Raw genomic sequence first — 27,673 nt, 5'->3', positions numbered from 1 at the left:
TGGAAGCAATCAGAATAGCATTTCCAGATTGTACTGTGAAGACATGCAGATGATCACAAGTGATGCATGATGTACTGTTATTAGCAGGCATGAAGAGACTATAGAGTCATTAAAAATATCACATATGCACTGGTAGTAACGACGAATGAAGCTTCTTTAAAACTTTAAAAATGTTTCAGAATAAAATAATGCCAGATGTGATTATAGCTCCAAGTCCATCTCTTTCCTCTTATCCAGAGGAGGACAGTTGGCATGGCAACAATGCTCATTTGTCTCCAAAAGACGCAGAGGTGGACTGTGTGTGTGTGTGTGTGTGTGTGTGTGTGTGTGTGTGTGTGTGTGTGTGTTTGAGTGAGTGAGACAGAGAGAGAGAGAGAAAGAGAGAGAGAGAGACACACACACAAAGACAGACATGTATAGGGGTGCGCTTAGTATATGCAAAACGTGCTTAGAGGACGGTTCCTTTATACAGAGTGGTGCATACATGTATTTTGTAAAAGAAGGGAAATTGGGAGTTGAGTGCCATTTTGAGTTTCCATAGCAACATGGTCAAGCACTGAAGTCAGGGTCGAAAGTTTACTGTGAGAGCACACTTCCTTTTACAAAATTCAATAGTCTGAATGCTGTTGTAACAACCTAATAATAAATAGAGTAACTACAGTGAAATTATTGGAAAATATTAAAGCATGTAACTATAATCTACACCCCAAATTTCCCCTTGGGGATCAATAAAGTACTCTCTAAAAGTCATAAATTGGGGCTTAAGGGGTTACACATACTATATCCTCCTCTCCAATCTCAAATCAGGGGTTAAAAACACTTCTCCAGATTGAATGGAATAGGCAAAACATCACTGTTACTATGAAATGTTAATTTATAACGTACATTTATAATGTTGAATGTTTTACTAAATTGAAAATAAAAACCTGAGACATATAAGAACAATATACATTATTGAAAATTCCATTTGATACAATATGGTGGTGTCTCGATATGATATTTTTCGATATAGCAATATATATATATATATATATATATATATATATATATATATATATATATATATATATATATATATATATATATATATATACACACATACAGTATCTCACAAAAGTGAGTACACCCCTCACATTTTTGTAAATATTTGATTATATCTTTTCATGTGACAACACTGAAGAAATGACACTTTGCTACAATGTAAAGTAGTGAGTGTACAGCTTGTGTTACAGGGTCTTTGCAATCTTCTTATAGCCTAGCTCATCTTTATGTAGAGCAACCATTCTTTTTTTCAGACCCTCAGAGAGTTCTTTGCCATGAGGTGCCATGTTGAACTTCCAGTGACCAGTATGAGGGAGTGTGAGAGCGATGACACCAAATTTAACACACCTGCTCCCCATTCACACCTGAGACCTTGTAACACTAACAAGTCACATGACACCGGTGAGGGAAAATGGCTAATTGGGCCCAATTTGGACATTTTCACTTAGGGGTGTACTCACTTTTGTTGCCAGGGGTTTAGACATTAATGGCTGTGTGTTGAGTTATTTTGAGGGGACAGCAAATTTACACTGTACACTCACTACTTTACATTGTAGCAAAGTGTCATTTCTTCAGTGTTGTCACATGAAAAGAAATAATCAAATATTTTCAAAAATGTGAGGGGTGTACTCACTTTTGTGAGATACTGTATATATATAAATATATATAATTTTTTTATACGTATAAATATTTAGTCAGACAAAGCCAGTGTGAAATCAGACAGGCTGATATTTGTAGCATGATGCAGAGGTACCTGTGTGGGGTTATAAAGCTCCTGCAGTGCATTTCTTGAGCCGCTCCTACAGCAGCCCTCTGCTGCAAACGGGTTTCGTCTCATTACTGCAAAACAAACAGAGACAGAGACAGACGGTTAACTCAGACAAAGACCAGAGCTAAAAAGTGGGTAAAAGCAGTAAACACATACACATTTATAGCTTCTTAAACAAAGGGGATGTGTCTCAGACCAAAATCCTCAAGCAGTGTTATTAAATGTTTATTTGGCAGAACCCCTCATATCGAGTAAATTTCCACATGCACCCCAACAAATAACACATCAAACACAATGCAAATATCTGACACAAATGACAAAATAACAGAACATCTCCATTACCACTAACTGGCAGCAAGTGTTGATAACTTTTCCTGTCTTAGGTCTCTGTTAAGTCCCTTGATTATCATGGATCTCTCCTAAATGTGACAGTAATTGCATAGACCTACATATATTTAAAGTAATTTGAGTAATAAAACTTGTGTATGCATTATATAAGGAATATAATGAACCAATGTTGTGTTAAATGTTGTGGTACCTCCACAACACAAGTTAATTCCTGTTAACAGGAATCAACACCTTGCTCCCTCACCAGTCTCTCTTCTTTCTCTTTCTGGTGAAGTTAAAAAGACAAAAAAAAATAAAAAATGCAGCTTGTCATGCTAGGGAAAAACCACAGAGTACAAAGTCTTCCATCTTGAAGGCTTTCCTGACTTACCCCTGACTGTTACAAAGCATTCACAGAAAAAAGTCATATCACCAATTAGTATCAATATAAACCTGTGATTTGTCTTGCACCTTCTGTCCAATCAGAATTGAGAATTCATGCGGTTTGACAAAAAAAAAGTTCAACTACAAATCCATTTTGTTTCTTCTTGCGACAGTTAGCGCCACTGGCCTCATGCATTATTAGCTTCAGATTGTAAAATATTGAAAATCCTCTGTGTCCAAGCGTATATTAGAACCTACATTCTGGGTTTCTAAAGGACGTGTGTCATGAATATTTCATCAATAGCAAAAAACAAATCTAAGCTGTCCCTCTTGCTTTCGTGCCATCATTACGCTTTTCAATGTCATTGCCATCTCATATGCATTTTATGAAAAGCCTGCAGTGATACAGTTTGTGAAAAACCAAGCCAGAGCTCGACATAATAAATAATTCTCTGTTCTGCTATTTACAAATCACAGCTGATGAACACACAACTGTCTCAATCTGATGAACATTAAAGGTGATTACTTAATAAAAATCCAACAAGTCCATCACATGAAATGGCACACACAAAAAAAATGTTTAAGTGGTAGAATAATGTGAAACCTTCTTTACTGACAAACTGAATAAATAAGAGCTATGAAATCAAAATTATTCAGTGACTCAGGAACAAGTAACCTTTGCTTCAAATGGAAACACCACTGATTTTTCAAAATGAATGAATCATTTATTGAGAAGTAAACAAAGTCATTGAAGCTGTCTTGATGAAAAACGCACTGTTCTAGAGGAATTTAACAAGTCACGATTTTAGGAACCAGAGTTTTAAGAGTGAAAAAGCTGCTTTACCAGATAGTTATTCTGTAAAATGGTTACAAATGGGCTGCTTGTTGCTCCGAGACTGTTGTATGATTATTATTGTATTTGGTGTCTATTCATGTTTACATACATTCACCAGTCACTTTATTAGGAACAGCTGTACACAATAATTGCTGCGTATCTTGCAATTATTCAGTCAGATTAACAGAAACTGCACAACTGAAGACTCGAAAAAAAACTTTGCCTGTTTTATTTTTCTTCAGTTGTCCAATTTGGTTGAGAATGTGCACGTTGTATCCTTAGATTCCTGTTTTTGGCTGACAAGAGTGGAACCCGATGTGGTCTTCTGCTGTTGTAATCCACCCACCTCAAGGTTCGACATACCGTGTGTTCTGAGATGCTTTTCTGCTCAGCACGGTTTTCATGAGTAGTTATTTGAGTTACCGTAGCCTTCTTGTCAATTTGGTCCAGTTTGGCCATTCTCCTCTGCGCCATTCTATACAAACTCTAGAGACCACTGTATGTGAAAATCCCAGGAGATCAGCAGTTTCTGAAATACTCAAACGACTGGTTGTCAGCCACCAACAACTACAACACAGTCAAAGTCACTGAGATCACATTTTGCCCATTCTAATGTTTGATGATTGGCTGATAATTGTATGAATTTGCAGGAGTGCAGGTGCTCCTAATGAAGTAGTCCGTGTTTGTATACAGTAGACCATCTTACTCAGGTGTACACAGAAAAACACAGAGTACAAGCACGTTGAGGAGGTGTATTATTTCTAGAATGTCCCAAAGCCATATGACTTTAAAGCAAAATATACAGACGAATAATGTATGTTTGCAATTGCAAAATATTCACTGCCTAGTCAGCAATTTGTCTGGAAATTTCTCTAAAATAGACCATCTTTCTTTAAAAGCCTCTGAATGACTTTGTTTCACGTTTCATTCTCCTGAGATTTTCCTGTAAGCCAGTTTTTCTCAGGAACATAGTAAATGAATAGTATGGTAGTCATCATGCCTTCATAACATTTAACAATGATTCTTTGTGCTACAAAGTTTGAGGAAAAGCAAAGCTTGTTTTCTATAATCAAGTGTAATGGATATATATGCATATCTACCAACTAACGTACTGAGCAGACGTGAAATCAGTATTCAGTTTGAAGTGAAAGTCTTCATGATCTAGAGGTGTTTTTTTTCTTCTTCAAAATTACAAAGAAGGCTTCTATTATTCAGGATTTAGTGAGACCATAAACAATTCTTCATTGTGGTTCTTTCACTTTACAAGCTTCCTTCGTGTGGGTTTCTTGTTTTTTTGTGCATCATAAAATTGGAACTGTGATGGACGTCTGACGTCTTCATTAGCAATTATTGCTAACTATAATTATTACGTCATTTTAGCCATGCTGAGACTTTTCCAAATAATTTACAAAACACAGCTGAGGAAAATGTTGATATTTCTGATTGTTGTGTCTTGTTTCTACCATCACCATGCCTTTACATTTTCTGTATAAAAGACCTGAAATACCTGGCTATATGCTAGCTATCTAAACTGCCTCAGCTATTAGCTAGCGGTCATGCTCTGTGTTTAGATTTCCCAGTTGCCTCACAACATGAACATTCTCACAATATTAACTACTGTCCTGGAAATTAGACAACACTCACAGACTCGTCCTCTGAAGGTAAGAAGTTTTATTACAGAAAGATGGTTAATACAGGATAGAATAATGAGAGCGCTCTGAAGCCCTTGGACTAAACCACTACTATATATATGAAACGAAGACATATATTCTGTGCACCGATAAGAAGCAGTTTGAGGCAGTTCAAACAGGCTTTGTTTTAGGATCTTGGAAGATGTTTAGACGAACCTTGAACAGAAGAACATGTTTGTGTCTCTGTTAGCAGATAAACATTCTGTACTGATCTCAGTGACATGACATGGCCTTCTTAGGCGTTATCCTCTGATGAGAATGAAAAAGAACAAGAACAAAAATATTACAAAGTAAAAATGAGTAATTTCCCTCACACTACTTAAATAGTGGTTGTCGACCACTTAAAGTAGACCAACATTTTTTACACTAGCAGGTGACAAGTCACTCTTTTCACTCTTATTTTGCCTCTTATTGGTGTGTAGCAATCGATGCTTTTGTTACATGCGTGCATGTGCGGTTATAGCAGATTTGCAGATTAGCAAAGCAGGCAAACTGTACTAGCTACGTAAACTCAACAGATGGTGCGTTCAAGTCATGTCTGAAAGATCGTATTTATGAGTTGAATGCACATGAACACCACTACAAGGTCGCAATTACAAATTGGAAACTCTGGATTTAGTTTGAGCGCAGAGTTGGGGGCGTGTCAGTAAGAAAACATGGTGGAATCAATTAATGAAATGTCTGTACTTCAAGGTAAATTTGTTGAAATTGAATGTTTACAATAAAATAAGCTCATCCCCTGCACAAAATATGATATCACTGTACAATTCACGATATAATATATAACGTTAAAGTTTACAGTGGCTTCATAAATTGATTAAAAACGCAAAAATGCAAAACACACCTGATGCGCATTCTTTGTTCTTCATTTTCTAGAAGTAGAGTTCAAAAACCTTGCTGTATTTTTTTTGTAGTTAATTAAGAGAAGGTACACTGCCATCTTGCTCTGGCCAAAGTGACTTGAACGCATATGACGTCATAATTGCGACTTCCCAACTCGTACATACAAACTTCCCAGGAGAACTTGAACGCACAGAGAGGCACCAATGATCTCTGCTACTTCCTTCCAAACTTCATTTTCTAATGTCGCTATACACATTTAATAGCAGGATAAGATGGATAAGAAAACCACAGTCATATGTTTTTCTTCCATTTCTGCAGTCTGCAAATGGGACCTAATGGCTGGTAGGAGTGAGTACGGGAGTTGGGAGTACGGGAACTAAAGAAATGTCAGATCGCATGCATCATAGGATTGGTCCGAGGAATCATTCAAGGTAATGGTTTGGTTTTGACGCTTTACAGCATGTGTGCAGAATTGCACAAATATAGAACATGCATGGCTGCCTGTTGCTTTGTTAGGCTTACATATTGGCACTTATAATAAACCCACAACTTTTACTTACAGCTTTGTTAAACTACAAACCAAAACACAAAGCCAAACACACAAGTCGTATGTTAAGAACATTCTGTCCTCACACACAAATACCTACTTTTGTGTAAGCCTCCTGTTAATGGGCTTTAATAATTCATGACATTCCGAGCCATTTCATGGCTTTCAATATTAAAATTAAGTTACGGAGTTGATATTGGGAAAATATACTATGCCGTAACCTTTCGAGCGATATTCCCTATTCACCACTACAGTTCTCTACAATGTTCTTCAGTCTTCTAGTGCAAAGCAGAAGTGGCTGAGGACGCCATCTGAAATCCTCTGCGCTCTTTCGAATTCACTCACTAACCCACACACAAGTGTGGAAATGGATTTGTGTGTGTATTTGTGTATCAGATTCAGACATCATGAACAACTGAAGCATTTTAAACGTGCCATGAAATAACTGGTCGTAATGGGTTTGCAATTTGGTCCACAGACAGTGGTAATCACTGCGTAACAGAGCTAATGTCCGGCAAAGAAAAAAATGATGTCCTGTGAAAGCCGCCTTTGTGTCACACTGGTACACCATGAACCTGGCTACGTTTCATCAATCATCTCTCTCTCTCTTGCCTCTGTCTCTCTCTCTCATTCTCTCTCTCTAACTCTGTAACACACAGATTGTTTAAAGCAGCTATAATTCAAGTGATAACAGGAACTAACTTAAATTAAATGTAACAATGAATTGATAAAAAATATGAAGTGTCATTCTTTAATTAATAATAAAAAAACGAAACCTTGGTAAATTGCTGTGGTATAAGAGGAATAAAACACTTCAAGGTGGTAACAGTAACTCTGCTTTGCATTGACCGCATCACACCACACAATCCTTGATTATTTTCCTATAACAGCACACCCCCAAGTGAGATTTCTTCCACACACTGTTAGAGCATGTGCATATCCCTGTAGCTAAACTGTTCCTAGCTTTTTATTCCACACCATTTGTTATGTCTAGGAATGCAGGACAGGCTAAATGAGAAGAAAGGTTGATGATAGAAGCAGAGGGAGGAATGAACACAATGATGGAGAGGAAAGAGGGAAAGTGAGAGAAGAGAAATGGGTTTTCTGTAGCCATTACACACAGAACAGTTTACAGCTCATTAAGGCTAGAAACAATAAAGGATACTCAAAAAAGAGCGAGGCCCTCTGTGTGTGTGTGTGTGTGTGTGTGTGTGTGTGTGTGTAAGTTCAACGTGAGGCCGTTCCACCTGAGAAAGCACCTCAGAAGTAAGAGACACCATTATTCCACCAAAATGAACATTCTTGGCTGAAACCAAAATCACGACACACTGGCCAGGAAATTTTAAATGGGGTATCTATTTCAAATGAATTTGCTTTCTTAATTTGCTTACAGTAGAAAATGATATTAAAATGACTTATAATGCTTTGCATTTATACTTAGAAATGGAAAACTACCATCCATCCATCTTCTGTACACAGGGTCATAGGGAGCCAAGAGCCTATCCCAGGAAACCCAGGGCAGGAGACGGGGTCTCCCTGGATGGGGTGCCAACCCATCGCATTGCACAATCGCACACACATTCACACACTACAGATAATTTGTAAACGCCAATCAGCCTACATGTTTTTTGGACTGGGGGAGGAAACTGGAGTACCCAGGGGAAACCCCCAAAGCACAGAGAGAACATGTAAACTCCGTGCACACGGGGCAGAGGCAAGAACCCCAACCCCAGAGGTGTGAGGCAAATGTGCTAACCACTAAGCCATCGTGCCAATAAGCAATTATTTTGCAATAGATTAAAATGCTATTCCAGAACTGCAAAACAAAGAACTAGTATCATCATAACCCATTTACTGGAGAATAGGGGATATTTTAAACACTATTCCCCTTTCTTATTATGACTGCAATATTTTTGCAACGTATTATGCTTTAAATCTTCCAACATTTCCCTGCCCTAGTGAAAAGCAATGACAGAAAGAAGTATTTTGGGGTTACTTTGTACAGAGCTTATTTGCTGTAATTTGCTTGTGCAAATGAAACAGCTCACGGTGACAGTTAGAGGTCTATATTTATTCTAATATTTATTCTAACTTGCCAAGTCCTGAATCTCAGAATAAAATCTGCAAATACAGTTTCCAGTTTATTAGGCACTAAATGTGTGTCTAATAAACACGTAACTCTGTGTACATGAAAAATTACATTCTAAACAACAGATAGAAAGATTGCAAGCACTGCAGAAAACAGTGTAATTGCTAAGCCAGAGCTATAAAGGAGAAATAGTATTGAGGATAAATATGTTACTGGAATTATATGGAGAACTGCAATGGGTACAATAAACTTGGCTAGTCTTAATACAGTAGGGGAAATAAGTATTGAACGTGTCAACATTTTTTTCAGGAAATATATTTCCAATGATGTTATTCACATGAAATTTTCAACAGACGTTGGTATTAACTCAAGAAATCTGCACATATAAAGAAATCCAAACTGTCCATAAATAAAGTTATGTGTAATAAAGCAGAATGACACGGGGAAAAAAGTATTGAACACGCTAACTGAAATTTATTTAATACTTAGCGCAGAAGCCTTTGTTTGTAATGACAGCTTCAAGGCTTGTATGAAGAAATGAATGGTCTGCAGTATTCAGGTGTGATTTTGGCCCGTTCTTCTAAACATATTGTCTTTAAATCTTGTTCAATTGGATTGGAGTCAGGTGATTGACTGGGCCATTCTAACACCTTGATTTTTTTCCCTCTGAAACCAATTGAGAGTTTCCTTTGCTGTAAGCTTTAGATCGTTGTCCTGCTGGAAGGTCCACCCACGTCTCATAATCATCATCCTGGTGGATGGCAGCGGATTCTTCTCAAGAATCTCACGGTAAAGGGCTCCATTCATTGTTCCTTCAATTATATGAAGTCTGCCAGTAACATGCGATGAAAAGCAGCCCCACACCATGATGCTTCCACCTCCAAACTTCACTGTTGTAGTGTTTTTAGGGTGATGTGCAGTGACATTTCTTCTCCAAACATGGTGTGTAGTATGACAGCCAAAAAGTTCAATTTTGCTCTCGTCTGACCACACTCTCCCAGTATTTCATAGGCTTGTCCAAATGAGTTGTAGCAAACTGTAAACGAGCTTCGACATGCCTTTTCTTTAGTAATGCAGTCTTGTGGGGTGAGCATGAGCAGTGGAGTGCATTGCCTATTGTTTTCTCTGTGACGATGGTACCTGCTGCCTCTACGTGTTTCTGGAGCTCTTTCTGAGTGGTCCTTGGCTCTTGGGCTACTCTTCTGACTATTCTTCTGACTCTCTGGTCAGAAATCTTGTGAGGAGCTCCTGTGTGTGGCCAGTTGATGACAGAGTGATGTTTGATGGCCCCAATTACACACAACTTTATTTATGGACTTTAATGTGAATTCTTTATATTTCTGGATTTCTTGAGTTAATACTGATGTCTGGTGAAAAATTCATGTGAATAGCCTCATTGGAAATATATTTACTGTCCAATACTTATTTCCGCCACTGTATCTAAAACTTGTTATAAATCTCCAGAAATTGGGATTTCCTTCTTCCCCTTTCTCAAAATATTGACAGAACTCATCATGATTATTGATCACAGTGCCGTTGTGTACACGTCCTCCAAATTTAGTTATAATTACCTACCAATTCTCTCCATCTAGCTGTGTCTCCATTATCGTATGGCAGTTACCAATCTGCAACCGTTAGCATTAAAGCAAATACATGCTTCCTCAGACACACAGTTCTTTATAACCTGCTGCTCTTGGAATGGCACAGAAGAGTGATAACTAATGAGCTAACAGACATCCACTATTCCTCAGCATTGCTCTGATCGACAGGGGAAAGAGGAAAGTCATCCTTCTTACCCAGAGTGCAGAGCCAATTGATTCTGCTCTCTTAGGCCTGAGTTATACATGACATGTGTGCACGTTTCAAAGCAGTAGCTAGTAACAATCTGATGAAAAAAGCTTTATACCTAAGCTCTTTTGAATTCTTGATGCTGATTGTTCAGTGTCAGCAAATTACAAGTTTATAAATGCATAATATTAATGCATTCATTTTAATATGTTAGCATTACTATGGTAACAACTAATACAGAGCCTTGTATGACACTTCACATACAGTAAATGGATTAAAACCATGTGTAATTGTTCATAAGGTGAAGTTTTTTAATTTAACATTCATGGAAGAAGTCTCCAGTGTCAGACTTTTGTAACAGCCGGGGGTAAATCTATACATTTACGTTTTCCGACACAGAAAAGTTTTCAGAATGGAAGTTTGCTTTTTTCTTAGTAATAAACTGCATTTTTTTGGTCTTAACTTCAGGAAAAAAGTGTGTTATTCTTCAATAAATATAAAACTTGTAAGAGTTGACAAATTGGTGTGGTTTAAGAGGAATAAAACACAGCCCAAAGTATTTTATTCAATATTCAGTATCCACAAGGGGGCACAACAGAGATGGAATACTATATATTCAACATGTTCCCATCTTTACCTGTGAAATGTTTAGCAACTTCACACTAGATAGATATTCAACAGCACGGAGATGTTATATATTAAACATTTAAAACTTCTCATTGTTGTGGATGTTGTCCTGAACTTAGTATCATTACATCAATTGCATGCGACGATTAAAAGTATTTACTAATTTGGAAGATCGAGAAGGTTAACACTTGATCTTTTTATGCAGAATTTGGTTAGGTCTGTAGGCTATGTGAGAAAACGCCAACTGTAATAGTGTTAGTGGTAATGTTAATACAAGTATCTGAGTATGCCATTTGTGGACACTGCATCACATAATGCTACACTAACTAGCACACGTACTTAACAGTATGGACATTAATTCAAACTGGATGGTGGTATTTCCAAAAAAACTCTGTAATTATAGTATTCCTGGTATATCATCCGCCCGAGCCTAGAATACACTCAGTATATTTGATTACACCACAACACGGTTAAAAACATACCCTCACCCTGCACATGGTTAGCAGACTGTTTCCTCCCAGGCTGTAATAACACACTATCTCCAGCCATCCATCAACAACAGATTATGGTATACAGGGGAATTAGTTCATCACTATTTATCCTTCACACAGATGCACACAAGAACAGATTACTTCCATTACACTGTTGAAAATAAGGCAACAATCGTGGCAGAAACACTCGCGCGCACACACACACACACACACACACACACACACACACTAAACCTGCCACACAAACCCACAGAAAGCATAATTTATCATCCCATAGTGCATGTGAAAACTTTTCACATGTAAATGCAACTTGAACTCTAATGTGAAGAAGAAAACACAGGGAAAGAAGTGTGTATGTGTGTGTGCTCTGGGATTTCTTGTTGAAGTCATTTCTGATGATTACAGATTTCCCATTGGCAAAATATAGGTCAAGGAAAACACACACACACACACACACACACACACACACACACACACACACACACACACACACACACTATTTAAAAGGGTTGGGCAGAACACACTGTAAAAGCATTGATGCCTGAATACTGTACACTTTCCTAAATATAAAATAATAATATCCCATTATAATACATAAAAAGTAACCTTTTATGTATCTAGTCCTCCGGTTCCAAACTTCTGCACTCTGTTTTTGAGTCTGTTTTTACAGTCACTTCCTGCTCGTCCATTTTTGCCAAAACTGTCATATGAAGCAAAGATACAACTTCATTAATATTTAAACGAACGCCCTAGAGAACATTTCTTAATTAAGATGTGTTTGGGAGACTTTAGATAAGAATTAATTGAATGTGTGTGGGCATGAGGGAAAGTGTGTGATCCCGGTGGGGACGACAAGAGAGGACACAGTGTGAAGATGTGACACTGTTTGGCTTTTGATTAGTGCTTTTTACTTATTTATTTATTTATTTTCCAACGTACATTTTCTTTTCAGGTCTGGAATCTTTCAATGGCAAATTATTACAACATATTACGACACTTGCAACATCATAGAATGAACGGTAGGATGGCAGCTGATAATGGGGGGGGTGTGTGTTTAATAGAAAGAAATGTACAGGATGAGAACGAAGTACTTCAGTAGCAGAGACAATAATAATTATCTATAATAAATGATAGGCTCGAGAAAAACAGAGTGAACAATAGGGCTGGGCGATATGACAATATAAGATCAATATTGTGATAAATTAATACTGCAACTGAGATACACTTTTCTAAGATATCACAGGTATTTTTGAACTTATTTTATATTTTAGATCGTTACGAACTTTTAAAACGTAAAATTTAACTTAACGTTTTAAATGCAACAGTAATGCTTTGTGTACAAATGTCAAGTATCGTGATATGATATTTTGTCATATTGCCCAACCCTAGTAAACAGACAAATTGCAAACAGACAAATTCCCACTGCTCTACCTCCGCTGTTAAATATCTCATTCATGCGACATATTGGCTGACCGTGATTTCCACGCGTGTCTGGCTCTCATTTCCTGAAAACTACACACACCACAAATGGAATTCCCATCACGGGGACCACGATATGACCTAAAATGGACAGACTAAACGTAGACACACGGCTTCCACAGTATGCAGGTTTGACTCAGAGCTTCATGCATGTCTCATTAAATCATATGTCAGGGGTCAGACTGAGGCTAGTTAGGCTGCTGAGTCAGCACCAATCAGCCGTCTTACTCTTAGACAGACTGCCTGTTTGAGGGAGACTATTGTGCTAAGAAACCGAGCATTCATGTGTGTCTACATTCACTCATATTTTTTGTGTCTATACAATCAGAAAGTCTGAAAGAATTTTAGAAGTTTTGCGTCATGGCCATTGCTAAGGGAGGGTACTGCAGGGGCAAATAAACACTCTCACCTCCAATTCACATTTTAATATATTGTAGAGTAAGAGAACAACACATTATATAATTATGTGTCTTGAATGTGATAATAAAAGACTGAACTTCAGAGAATTAGTTTTCCTACTTGAATAATGAAATGAAACGCTGGAGACTTGGACATACAAAGTGGCTTACAGAAAAGGTAAAAAATCAAAGCTGGAATGGTGTGATGTGGCCCGGGTTAATGTTATCACAGCAAAGATGATTCATTTCCATGATCCGAAGTGTTTTATTCCCCTTATACCACAGCAATTTGCAAAGGATTACGATTTTTGATTTATTAAAGAACGAAACTTCGTTCTTTTTTTAATTTATAGTTATGTTCAGTGTTGTGGAATATCCACAAAGCAAGTTATTCCATCATCTGCTTCTCTTTTTTCTCGCTCTGTCCTGAAGGCTATTCTATGGCAGTAAACCAAATGTCATGCAGCATGCTACTCATATAACACTGTACTAAACTTTTCTGGATTTTCTAATATTTCTCCTATTTTATGACAAATTATTTTGTACTTTATCTAACAGCAATTGATAAAGGAAGCAGCCACACTCTCTTGTGACCTGAAGCCAGATGTTTTTTTTTTGCTTACTATGTATACATACACACACACACACACTCACACACACTGCTGTTTCTTCATGCCAGGTGCTTTTTGAAAGATCCTTTATCAAAACTACAGCCCTCTGTTTCTCCCTTATGTCCTCTTTCCCTCTGGCTCTGCCGTATAAATCAACCTGAAACCCAAAATCTGTCACACTCACACACACACAAGGTGGCCGTGACAACGGCTGTCACTGCTCATCTCGTCTTTTTTACCCTCAGTTTGGCATCCCGTAGTGCTCTCAAATCACATTCACACTGACAAGACACACACACACACACACACACAAAATATTTATCAATTATACATGCTAGTGATGCATATATACCTTAAATTATAAAGGGCCCATAGTCAAGCCATGAGGAACTCCATAAGATATTACATGAAGCTTGAAAGTCACTTAGGATGTGAGCTAATCTAAAATCACTCACAAAAAAAGTGACTCCATCTTTAGGTGAATTGAACTGAAAACCCAACAGAAATGTTCCTGTAAGATTATGGGCTCTATTTCTGTGCTGCAGCAAATATAATTTGCATAAATTAGTGGTATAATGCTGGTATATTACTAATTAAGCTGTTCTTGAGCCCAATTTTGTGGCGATATAAATCGTAGTGGGATTTTTGAGGTCTAAAACTACACTTGTGATACCACCCAAGGAGACACTAAAAGTCTTGCCACAGTCCTTCGCTGTTTTTGTGGATGTCTACTACACTCTTAAATGCTTAATATAGCACTGCTTCCTCACAGCTTATGTTCTTCACGTGTCCATGTGGGTTTCCTCCATGTTCTCCAGCTTCCTCCCACTGTCCAAAAACCTGAGGGTAGGTGAATTGGGTATGCTAAATTGTCCTAGGATGGACTGATGTCCCATTCAGTGTGTATTCCCACCTTGCGCCCAGTGGCTCCAGATCCACCAAGACCCTGACCAGGATAGAGCGTTTAATGAAGAGGAATGAATGAATGGACAGACCCTAAAGGGTTCTTTGGTTTGTCCCTCTTGGGGAACTTTTGAATGTTCTGTATGAAACCACAACAGAGCTGGAGAGGGAACCACTGTTTATACAGTGCATTCACAGCACATCACAGCACTTCACTGTTTTTTTTTTTTACTCAAGTATTCACAGCACTTCACTTTTTCCACATTTTGTTATGTTACAGCCTTATTCCGAACTGGATTAAATTCATTATTTTCATCAAAATTCTACAAACAGTACCCCATAATGACAATGCGAAAGAAGTTTGTTTGAAATCTTTGCAAATTTATTAAAAATAAAACCAAAAAAAGCACATGTACATAAGTATTCACAGCCTTTGCCCTGACACTCAAAATTGAGCTCAGGTGCATCCTGTTTCCTCTGATCATCCTTGAGATGTTTCTACAACTTGATTGGAGTCCACCTGTGGTAAATTCAGTTGATTAGAGGCACACACCTGTCTATATAAGGTCCCACAGTTAACAACGCATGTCAGAGCACAAACCAAGCCATGAATTCCAAGGAATTGTCTGGAGACCTCCGAGACAGGATTGTAACAAGGCACAGATCTGGGGAAGGGTACAGAAACATTTCTGCAGCATTGAAGGTCTCAATGAGCACAGTGGCCTCCATCATCCATAAATGGAAGAAGTCTGGAACCAGCAGGACTCTTCCTAGAGCTGGCCGCCCGGCCAAACTGAGCGATCGGGGAGAAGGGCCTTAGTCAGGGAGGTGACCAAAAACCCGATGGTCACTCTGACAGAGCTCCAGCTTGTCTCTGTGGAGAGAGGAGAACCTTCCAGAAGAACAACCATCTCTGCAGCACTCCACCAATAAGGCCTGTATGGTAGAGTGACCAGACGGAAGCCACAGCCCGCCTGGAGTTTGCCAAAAGGCACCTGAAGAACTCTCAGACCATGAGAAACAAAATTCTCTGATCTGATGAAACAAAGATTGAACTCTTTGGTCTGAATGGCAAGCGTCATGTCTGGCAAGCGTCATGTCACCTTGCCAATACCATCCCTACAGTGACGCATGGTGGTGGCAGCATCATGCTGTGGGGATTTTTTTCAGTGGCAGGAACTGGGAGACTAGTCAGGATCGAGGAATGCAGCAATGTACAGAGACATCCTTGGTGAAAACCTGATCCAGAGCGCTCTGGACCTCAGACTGGGGCGAAGGTTCATCTTCCAACACACACAACGACCCTAAGCACACAGCCAAGATAACAAAGGAGTGGCTACAGGACAACTCTGTGAATGTCCTTGAGTGTCCCAGCCAGAGCCCAGACTTGAACCCGATTGAACATCTCTGGAGAGATCTGAAAATGGCTGTGCACCGACGCTCCCCATCCAACCTGATGGAGCTTGAGAGGTCATGCAAAGAAGAATGGGAGAAACTGCCCAAAAATAGGTGTGACAAGCTTGTAGCATCATACTCAAAAAGACTTGAGGCTGTAATTGGTGTCAAAGGTGCTTCAACAAAGTATTGAGCAAAGGCTGTGAATACTTATGTACATGTGCTTTTTTGCTTTTTATTTTTAATACATTTGCAAAGATTTCAAACAAACTTCTTTCATGTTGTCATTATGGGGTATTGTTTGTAGAATTTTGAGGAAAATAATGAATTGAATCCATTTTGGAATAAGGCTGTAACATAACAAAATGTGGGAAAAGTTCAGCGCTGTAAATACTTTCCGGATGCACTGTAACTGTCATAATGTAACTTGTATTGTGAACATTTTATAACATTAAATGTAGCTATAAATTGATAAAAAGTACATGTACAAATACAAATAAAAGTACAAATAAAATCACTGGCAGATTTTTTTGTTTTAGTGGAATAAAACACTTCTGAATATGCTGTTATTGAAAAAATATTTAACCTTGGTGTGATAATATTAACTCCACTTTGTGTCGGACCACATCACATCACCCCGTCGTGGATTTTTTTTCCTATAACACCACAACCCAAAGAGTTCCATTCTTTACATGAGGCACTGTCTTTCTATTACTGTCTGTTATTGTTTCAAAGCTTCCATAAGTCAAGAATTAAATTTCCTTAGTTGACTGAACTTCCCAAGATAAAGCAAAGAGGGCAGAAGTTCCACGAAGGTTACAGCTGAGTTAGCAGTAAGGCAGCTGTCATGTCACAGCAAACTAGCAACTCCATTTCCCAGAATGCACTGCAGACAACAAACATGGCCGGCGACTAAAACTCCCAAAGCTACACATAGACACGTCACCTTCTCCTGAGGACTAATCAGACACACCTGTTCCCAATTACACTCACAATCACACCAAACATAAAACAGACTACTCATTCATTAGTTCTTCGCAAAGTATTACGCTCAGTTGCCATAGTCTCGGTCTATTACCAAGCCATTCCATTGTTTTGTCTAGTCTGGTTTTGATTGTGCTTTGACATTGACATTGATTTCCACCTGACCTGTTCTAGCCTGTTTACCTCATCACCTGACCTCTCCCTGTCTTAGTTGTTGTTTTTGGCCTTGGGCTCTGGATATTATACTCTGCAATAAAACTCTTAACTGTGATTAAGATCCGCCTCAACCCTCAACACGTGACAGCAGTGCTTGTAACAAATGTTCTTATCACACTGAACTGGTACAAACTGAAATTTAAGAGAAAACACAACAGTAGTCAGATATCAGGATAAAGTGCATATGGTTCAACGAGTTACAGTAGCACTGTCAGTACATTGGTCATAGGACCAGAATTCTCCAAAAGCAGATATGCTTTTGCACGTAAAATGTGATCGCTATCAGTGTTCACTGAGTATGATGAATAATAAGGACTAATATACCAAGAGATACTGATTTATAATGTTTACCAGAACCTCATTCTTTTCCTCAGATAAGAGACCTCAGGGCTCCTCACTTCTTGCTGTCAAAAGCATGTGTGACTGATATTATCTGATGAATTTTGTGAAGTATTATTTATTTATTTATTTATTTATTTATTTATTAAAGTTTCAAGTCTTGTGTAAAGAAAATCATACTCCATCCAGTCTGAAAACAAATTTCACACAAACTGTCTTAAAGTCATGGCTGGTTCACTGTGCTTTAGGGCTGAAACCCGCAGGAGATTGCAGCTGCATCGACTGAGGCGTATACAGCAGCACATTTTTACAGTCTGATGATTTAAGGAATAAGCCATCACTGAGATTGGCTTTAAAACAAGGTTTTATATATAAAAAAAAAATTATTTTTTTTTTAAATCCATGGAGTCTACCTGTCTTTCGGTGTGAAATAAAAACACAAACACCCCCACAAATACGCATGAACCCAGCTAAAAAGAGAATATCTTAAATATTTTTCTGCTTATTTATTCTCAATGATTTATTCCTTGTTCTTTCCTTTCCTTTCCAAATTCATGCTACCAGTAGCTGTCGTGTGTGTGTGGCCATTCCTGCTTTTTTATTCTGGGAAACAAGAAAAAAAGAGAAGTATGAGAGTATGTGTTGGAAATAATGGTTGTAATAATGGCCAGTGAGGACTGTCTGTTCTGCAAAGAGAACTGGAGATATAATGCCAAAAAGTAGCTATTTTTATATTGTGTGCTGCTGTTCCTAGTAACAACTATTTGGGACAGACATGCCAAACAAGTTCTTACAGAAGCATTATTATCGTACTTATATTTTGCCCTCACACGCCCACACAAATAGATGGATTATAAACTGGGTTCATGGAGCTGTTGTGCATGAGAGAAGATGAATCTGACCGTTTCTTATCGCTGTTCTTGCTACTAGTCATAGAGGGTTCATACTAGAATATTAATCTCTAAGAAATTCAAGCATTCACAGACTCTGCAATTACTTGCAGATGGAAAAAAAAAATCACATTGTGTAGTGTGCACTAGGCTTAAGACAGTTTTCTCCCTAAAAGTGTTTCCTGCCCACCAAAGTGGACTGACAGGTGACATTACCATGAAAAAATGTGGCAGTACTGGCTCAGTGGTTAAAGCTTTGGGCTTTTTCAATTTCATTTCAAACTGTCAGCCAAATAAACAAACAAAAAAAAACCTGTCAAGTAAAAATAATACTAATACATTTGTCTTCACTGGTCCTGTAAACCTGTAGGCCTATAGAGACACAAATACCTATAGACACCATTCTTTCTCTATGTAGTTGTGATGCTTGTGGTCTGTGCTTGGACGATAGTGTGTGTGTGTGTGGACTCCCTGGTGTGTGATAACATGTCTGCAGGCTCGAAAGCCATCTGCCACTCAAGAGCTTCATCCATCAAAACAAAGCAGCAGTGGCGGCCAAACAAAACACACTCCAACCCATTCACAGACCACACACCCAACGAGCGGATGAATGCGTGTGAACAGAGTGGGGAGGGTAGGTGGGTGGGATGGGGGGGGGTTTACCATATTAACAGTAGCTGCAGTGAGCACAATTCATAATAAAGACTGCTTCTCCTTTCATTGCACGTTATAATGTCCATCAGGAGTGCGTATGAAGGTCAGTGTCAGTTTAATTGATGATTCATTGAAAACATCATGACAATCCCAATGCACGTGTAGCGTGCGTAGCTAATTAGCTAGTTGTAGAGTTGCCTGGGTCAGCAAAAGGAAAGAAAAAAGCCGGCTTGCGTGTGCATCCATACACAAACCCACGTCATGGGTACACGTACACACACACACACACACACACACAGAGATCCTGATTTATCATTTGGGAACTATAATGCCGAACGTCCTTTTTGAAGCCCATTTCAATACCTACCAGCCCACTCAACAGCACAGCTCAGTCTTTCTTTTTAACATGTTTTTTTTTTCTCTCCTGTTCCTTCACTGACAATGAGCAGGCTTATAATCCTCCTCTCGTATCAATTAACTGACTCGCTTTCTTTCAACATTCATTTATTCTCTTTCGTCCTTTTATTTTTCAAACAATAGCCCCGCTAATTGCACTCACCGTACTCATCATTTTTATACACGTATCTGCAAAACACACCTGCTATTTTATATTTCTGTCATTCTATCTATTTATGGCCGTGCTCACAAATTGTCACAGGAAATTTTTTAAAAATAGCATCTAAACAGGGTATAAATCACTCAGTAACGCTAATGATAAAGCGAGTTTCAGGTCGTGGGTTACAGTGAAAATTATACGCATACACTGAAGTGACTCAAAGGGAAAAACATCACTAGAAGCTCTTTAGGGAGTTTAGTTTGCCTCACACTGAGCACTGAGTTTCAGAGCACTGAGTGAACTTTCTCCCCTTCCTGCATTTCCCTAGACATTTCTGTCAGACTACTCCAAATATAAGAATGAATTTTCTTACTTTTTGCAAAGTGAAAATAAAAGACAAATAGCCCAAAAACTTTTAATGATGAATATATATGTATGTATAACCATCTTTAATATATTATTTATATATAAGTGCTCAAGCTGCATTACATCTCCCATCCTCACTTCCACCACAAACCTCTAATTGTACCTGCCACACCCTGAGGAGAGGAGATTAGAGAAGAGAAGAGAAGAGAGAAAACTGAAGAAGAAGAAAAAAATAACTGGAGAAGAGAAGATATAAACAAAGATAAGAGAGGAGAAACAAAGAAAGAAAAGAACTGAAGATAAAAATGAGCTATGGAAGAGAAGAGAGGAGAAATGGGAAGAGAAGAGAAAAATAAAAGATAACCAAAGAAAAGAAAAATAATAAGAAAAAACAAGGGAATGAGAAGAAAAGAACTGAAGAGAAAAGAGTTGAGAAGAGAAGAATGAAGAAAACTGAAAAAGAAAAAAAATAAAATGAAAGAACTGGAGAAGAGAAGAGAAAAATAAAAGATAACCAAAGAAAAGGAAAAACAAGAAAAAAAAGAACCAAACAAAAGAAATGAGAAGAAAAGAAGTGAAAAGTTGAGAAGAGAATAACGAAGAAAATTGAAGAAAAGAAAAGAACTGAAGAAGAGAAGAGAGGAGATGTATATGCACAGAGAGGTTATGTATCCAGTTGTGTGTACAGAATAACATAGAAACTCACAGTATACTTCTCCATGAGAGCATGAGGCTATAAATGTACAACAAGCCAAACACCATGCTGTCCAGCTGTAACCCTGAACCCCTGAGACTCTTAACTCTGATCCATAGCCATACAGGTCATTACCACTTGAACATACCATTATCTCTCTGATGGGTTTGTTTTGATTTTTCAGCCTCATGATGTCACTGGCAGTGACAGCTCTTTGGACTTCATATTCAGAGTTAATAGCAACAGATTCCAAATGCAAATACCATACTTGAAATCGACTCTAGACCTTTTATCTGCTTACTTGTAAATGAAATAATAAGTAATGATATATTTATATATATATATATATATATATATATATATATATATATATATATATATATATATATATATATATATATATACCTGGCCATGGAACAGCTGAGCAGCAGTTAATTTCAATTCTTATATACTATAGTAGACAGCTAAAATGACAATAATTTGGACAATGTCCAAATATTTATGGACTGCTAAAGTAGAGGTTATCTTGCAAATAGAGTATAGAGTTAACTCTAAAAATAATTTATTATTAGTATTATTATTATTATTGTTTAGAATTAATTAACTCTAACATTTCCCCACATGGTGTTCTCTAACTTCTCCTGTGATCTGAATTACACCCGGAACTACTGTCCGAGCTGCTGTTATAGAAAAGTCTTCAGATTGGAGAATTCAGAAGCACTGTGGTGTAACGTTTAATATACAACCCCAATTCCAAAATGTAATTTTGAATTTGATGGCCGCAACACATCTCAAAAAAGTTGGGACGGGACATCAAAAGGCTGGAAAAGTAAGTGTTACTGAAAAGAAACATCTGGAGGTTAACAGCAACAAGTCAGTAAAATGATTGGGTATAAAAAGAGTATCTTAGAGAGGCAGAGTCTTTCAGAAGTAAAGATGGACAGAGGGTCACCAATCTGCAAAAAACTACGTCTATAATTTGTGGAACAATTTCAGAATAATGTTCCTCAATGTAAAATTGTGAAGACTCTGAATATCTCATCATCTACAGTACATAATGTCATCAACAGATTCTGAGAATCTGGAGAAATCTCTGTGCACAAGGGACAAGGATGAAAATCAATACCGCATAACTGATCTTCGGGACCTCAGGCAGCACTGCATTAAAAACAGGCCTGATTCTGTAATGGAAATCACTGCATGGGCTCAGAAACACCTCCAGAACTCATTGTCTGAACACAGATTGCCGTGCCATCCACAAATGCTGGTTAAAGCTCTATCATGCATAGAAGAAACCATATGTGAACATGATCTAGAAATGCAGCCATCTTCTCTGGGCCAAAGCTCATTTAAAATGGACCGAGGCAAAGTGGAAAACTGTTCTGTGGTCAGACGAATAGAAATTTGAAATTCTATTTTGAAACAATGGACACTGCGTCCTCTAAACTAAAGAGGACTAAAGAGGAGAGGGACCATTCGGCTTTTTTATCAGCGCTCAATTCAAAAGCCTGCATCTCTGATGGTATGGGGTGCGTTAGTGCCTATAGAATGGGCAGCTGGCACATCTGGAAAGGCACTATCAATGCTGAAAGGTATATACAGGTTTTAGAGTAACATACTGTATGCTCCGTCCAGATTCCTGGACGGAGCATATCACATTGCAGCCATCACATTCAAAATGACCTTATATTTTTCTTAACATGGTACATTTCCTCAGTTTAAACATTTGATATGTTTTCTATGTTATATTGTAAATAACATATGGGTTTATGAGATTTGCAAATCATTGCAGTCTGTTTTTATTTACAATTATTTACGTTTTGAACAGCGTCCCAACTTTTTTGGAGTTGGGCTTGTACACATTTGCATTCTGGAACTTAGTGCACATGATGTGGCTTCCAGCTGTCTCAGTTGGAACAAACTCAGAGTGAGAATCATAAACCACCACCTTCTCAAACAACACAGACGCAGAATGAGAGACATGCACACACACCCACACCCTTCCCCCAATCCCCCCTCCTACCTCAATGCCACAGAGGCAGTTGCCATGGGAACTTTCAAGAGGAAGTGAACTGATGTCAATGTCACCTAGTGCTGTAGGCATCAATAAAGGAAAAATGACAAACCCAGCAACAACACACATGTAGTTGAAAGAGGTAGCGAGCTAATGAACATGACCATGCCCAAAGTGTATTTATGTTAGTTCCTTCAACTGTATTTTATTTGCATCAGATCTTTAACTACACACACTGTTACAAAACAGACAAATCTGGATGTAGATTAGATCCCTAATGAGCAAGCCAGAAGCGACAATGGCAAGAAAAAAATACCTGAGAGACAGAGGGAAGTAGTTTCTCCAACTGTTTAGGTGGACAGTGTGTACCAATGTTGAAAATGTGTGAGATCCAATAATATAGTGAGAGATTTCATGTCCTGGATCATCATTCAGTCATCACACTACAAGATCTGACCAGAATAAAACATAGCAAGCTTTCTGATTATGCTCCTGAATCCTCAAATCCTAGAATCTGGGATCTTGGACAATTTTTGTGAACAAACATGGCTTCAGATCAAAACAAATATATTGGCTGACAGTTCAACTTGGCTCTCATTGGTTATCGAAATCAAGGTTGGGTTTCACACAAGACAATACAGCAGTAAAGCAGTGGAAGCACACAAACACACATACACACACATACACACACACACACACTGGACATAAAAAACACCAGAAAATCTATACATACTTTTCAGACATTACATATTTTAAAGCAATGTGATTCTGTACCCCGTCTGCGTTTATATTTATATTTATGTCCACAACTCACGTCCTCAACAAACACATATAGATATATACACATAGTTACAGTTACAGTCAGAGATGTAATGTCATGGTGAAAAAGACATACACACACATACGGACACATACACACCACAAAATTACAGAGTGAGAGCAAACTGTATAAAAGTGAGCTCTTAAAATAGCTAGTGGGGGAAGTGACAGCAGTTACACAAGACAGACAGACAGACAGACAGACAGAAATATCCACATTTGAAGAGCTGTGTGCCAAAGGGCACATGGTTCTTGTACTTCATACACATTCATTGAAGTCAAATTACAACAGCTTGTTATGCAGAGGACTTTTTGCAGAGCTCTGACTACAGTTGTAGAGAGCTGTAAAAGTGTGAATGTTTCTGTCTGAAAACCTGACATATAAAATGACACAGATAACAAGTAAAAGGAGGAAATTGGCAGTTATGCCTGCTTGCACGCTTACATAAACAACCCCCAAAGAAAAACACACAAAAAAACCTCTCAGTAACCACAAGGAAATGTCTTTTAGTTTTTCCAAATAGAATTGGCATCTTTATTTACTATGAAAACCTCCTTTTCCTATTGGACACTACATGACTTCAATCACTTGGGATCGCCTGTTTTCTCAGACAGATAAAGAAAAGGACTGTGTATCACATGACAATATTCTAGCTAGTGTAGTGTTCTTTTGATATTACAAAAACATCTTCCACTGGCCGAACTGAGACTGATCCTTGGGACTAACAGCAGCCTCAACTAAGCATAGTCGTTGGGACGTGCTATACTGCTTGGCCAGTTAAATATACCCAAGTTAAATCATTTAAAGCATTAATCATCATAAACCAGATTTTGTAAGCAATGCAGAACTTAATAGGCAGGCAGTGTAGCTTGAATAAGACTGGAGTAATGTAATCTGACTTTTCTTTAAAGTAAAAACATGGTCTGCTGCAGTGGCGGCTAGTGGTTTTTAAAACGGGAAGCATAAGTTTGTCAGCAGGCCTGGCCAGCATTGCATACACTTGGTCACAGCAGTACCAGTCAGCCAGACAACATGACTGTACCAAGAGAGCTGAAAGAACCTGTTGTTGTACCATAAATCCTCAAATAAATCAATCCTGGGCATTGGTCTGACCTTCTGTTTACTTCTCAGTTACGCTTTATAAGTAAGAGCATCAAAACACTTCATAATTGGGTCTGGAAAATGTCAAGCCAAAGAGCAGCTAGTTAAGACAGCTACATTTCTCTGAGGAAAGTAGTGACAACTAGCTACCTAGGCCTATTTAACCAAAATTGCGTAAGCAAGAGTTTAGTTATACTGAAAATAGGCATGATTTCAAGTGCGATATTGCTTTTATACACTAGTTTTATAAATAAGAAATTAATACTGAGTAACTGACACTTTGAACACAATATATATAAAAATGTTTTGTTTATTTTTGCTCCTCGGCTAGATGGCTAGCTAGCTAACATTGATTTGTACATTCCCATTAAAAGGTACTTCCAGTGAAATTAGCTTCCCTTCTTCCTTTTGACCTTCATCTGTCGAGCTTTCTTATTTGAAGTGCACTGATATAGTTGCTAACTCTACTGTAGTAACAGTTTCAGTGAATTGGAAATTTACATGACGAACACAGACAAGCAGAGTAACACAAACAGTGAAATGTCCCAGTTCAGTTAAACTAAATACAAGTACTCTTGCAATGCTGCTCATCCAATCAAATTAGTGGATCGTAACTAACTGTTGTATAAAAATAAACAATACGGTTTCAGAATGAATGCAAATAATCAAATTGACCTTTATACTTACAATCTGCATATAATATTTACAAATTATACTTACAATTACATTTAAAAAGAGTGTACCCTCCAATAAGATACTGAGATATTTTACCTGTGCAAAATCCACTTGAAGTACTTGCACTGACTCCCAGTGAAGCCTTATCATCAGGAGATTTTCAAGTTTGAATCCTGTATTAAAAGCATCAGTGGCCAGGAGCCAAAGAACTACAATTGTCCATGCTCTCTGGATAGGATGGATAGTATACTGTACTCTCTCTACCCTGTCAATTAGCACGACATTTCCCAATCACAATTGTTTGTGAGCTCATATATGCAGAAGAGGCCAGATAGCGATTTCCTCGATGTGTGTTATGCTGTCCTGTGACAACATTTTCAAACAGCATTTAGAAAAGCTGCAGAGCTTGGCTTCAGGTGTCTCAGAGGAAGAATGTGTTTGCCTTCACTCTCCATTGTTGGTAGATGTGATGTGCTAGGGGAGTAAGGGGATGGCAAGACCAAATTGGAGAGAGACTGTCATAGCATGCCATTGAAGACATGCATCAATAGAGTACTATAGGTGGTGTCTACTAAAAACACTTTTTGTTAAATAAGAAAACTATGATATTAAAGTAAGCCATTTTATATTTTGCTTCACTAAAATATTGAATTTCATCAAGAGTGATGAATAATATAGATACATTGGTAAACACTTCATTACCACATATTAATGAAATTTTAGTGGAGGCCATGCTAAAAGCATACATCTTAATCTACTATACAGTTTTAGAGATTTTACACTGGACCAGGGATGAGTGCTATACCAAGGTCCTGAATTGTACTGTAGTTTTTAATTTCACTAAATAGCCATCAAGCTCTAGGATGAAATCAGCAACCATATTTTTATATGAGAACTTAGAAGACAGACGTTTCGGTTTTCTTTTTCCTTTATGTCTTTGTCTTTCATTTTTTGTGTAACTGTGCTCCTGATAAACTGTGCATCTTCAGCAAATTGCATGTTTAAGGGTCTGGATACAAAGTCAGAACAATAGCGGGCCTAAAACAGAACCTTGTGGGACACCATATTTCATTTTTTTAGTCCATGAAGAATTTCCATTGTGGCTAACAATGCTATAAAGGGCTTGAAGAATTGTCATCTTCGGTTTCCAAAAGATTTTTATGAAAATGATGATAGATCATCCATTTAAAGGAACAAGAAGAAAATAAAACAGTGAGTGAGCAAATCCAGTAAAAAAAAAAAAAAAAAAAAAAGACTTAGTGCAGTTCTTCAGAAGACTCTAAGAATAATTCATCTCTATCCTCTCTCACACAAACACACTCATAGGCCCTTATAGGAAAAGACACACATGTACAGTGCACGTACACATGCTCTGAGACACACACCCCACCCCCTAAGACACATAATACACCCTAGTTTCCATGGTGATCCTTTCAGACTTCTCGTATTTCTTTCATATTGTCTTCACTTTCTTTTGTCTCCTCTCAGTCTTTTATTTTTATTTTGAAAAACTCCAACATAACAGCCACTACATTGTTTTATTTAGCATTGAAACATAGCTGATTACCTACAGAAAATACAGACGCAAACACACACACACACACACACGATAAGAAATGTCAAAACACAATGAGAGTGTAACAGAGGGAACCATGGGGAGATTAACCATTCATCAACACGCCTAATAAAGTCTGATTTCAATCTGATTCACGTCAGCGCTATAAACACTTTCCTAAACATTTCTCATTATTATTCGTTTTTTAATGGACTGTGCGTGTGTGTGTGTGTGTTAAACAGATGATCAGTGTGGTCTGCAATGCTAACTGCTGAAGTGCAGAACACAGGAAATTATTCAGACTTTAACAGCAGCACTTTCTGCACAAACACAGATCCAAACAGTTCAAGTGCAACTTGTATTTTTGTATTGTCTTGTACAATATAAAGGATGGTGTGTAATTGAGTATGGAGTAAAATTGATAGTGTATCAATGGCTAATTTTACATGCACATCAATATTCAGATATTAATTGGAATTTGGCAATATTCTAATTAGTACTGAGTCATGTAAATCGGATTGACCGTTTCAGATGAATTCAGACAAAATTCTGATTCCAACCCCTGGAATATGCCCGCTTTTTTCAGAAATT

At 37.9% G+C, this 27,673-nt stretch overlaps 1 protein-coding gene across 2 annotated transcripts in view; it reads right to left on the bottom strand.

The window, feature by feature from the left end:
- The window catches only part of chst11 (carbohydrate (chondroitin 4) sulfotransferase 11), a 58,767-nt gene that overhangs the window by 20,920 nt on the left and 10,174 nt on the right, over window positions 1-27,673 (bottom strand). For both annotated transcript variants that reach the window (XM_017494246.3, XM_017494245.3), the window contains exon 2: window positions 1,796-1,881. In XM_017494246.3, the coding sequence (XP_017349735.1) occupies window positions 1,796-1,881 (86 nt within the window). The remainder of the gene's footprint in view (window positions 1-1,795; window positions 1,882-27,673) is intronic.

Source organism: Ictalurus punctatus, chromosome 19, assembly GCF_001660625.3.
Source record: "Ictalurus punctatus breed USDA103 chromosome 19, Coco_2.0, whole genome shotgun sequence".
NCBI classification, from domain to species: Eukaryota; Metazoa; Chordata; class Actinopteri; order Siluriformes; family Ictaluridae; genus Ictalurus; species Ictalurus punctatus.
This window is presented reverse-complemented; position numbering and strand designations above follow the sequence as displayed.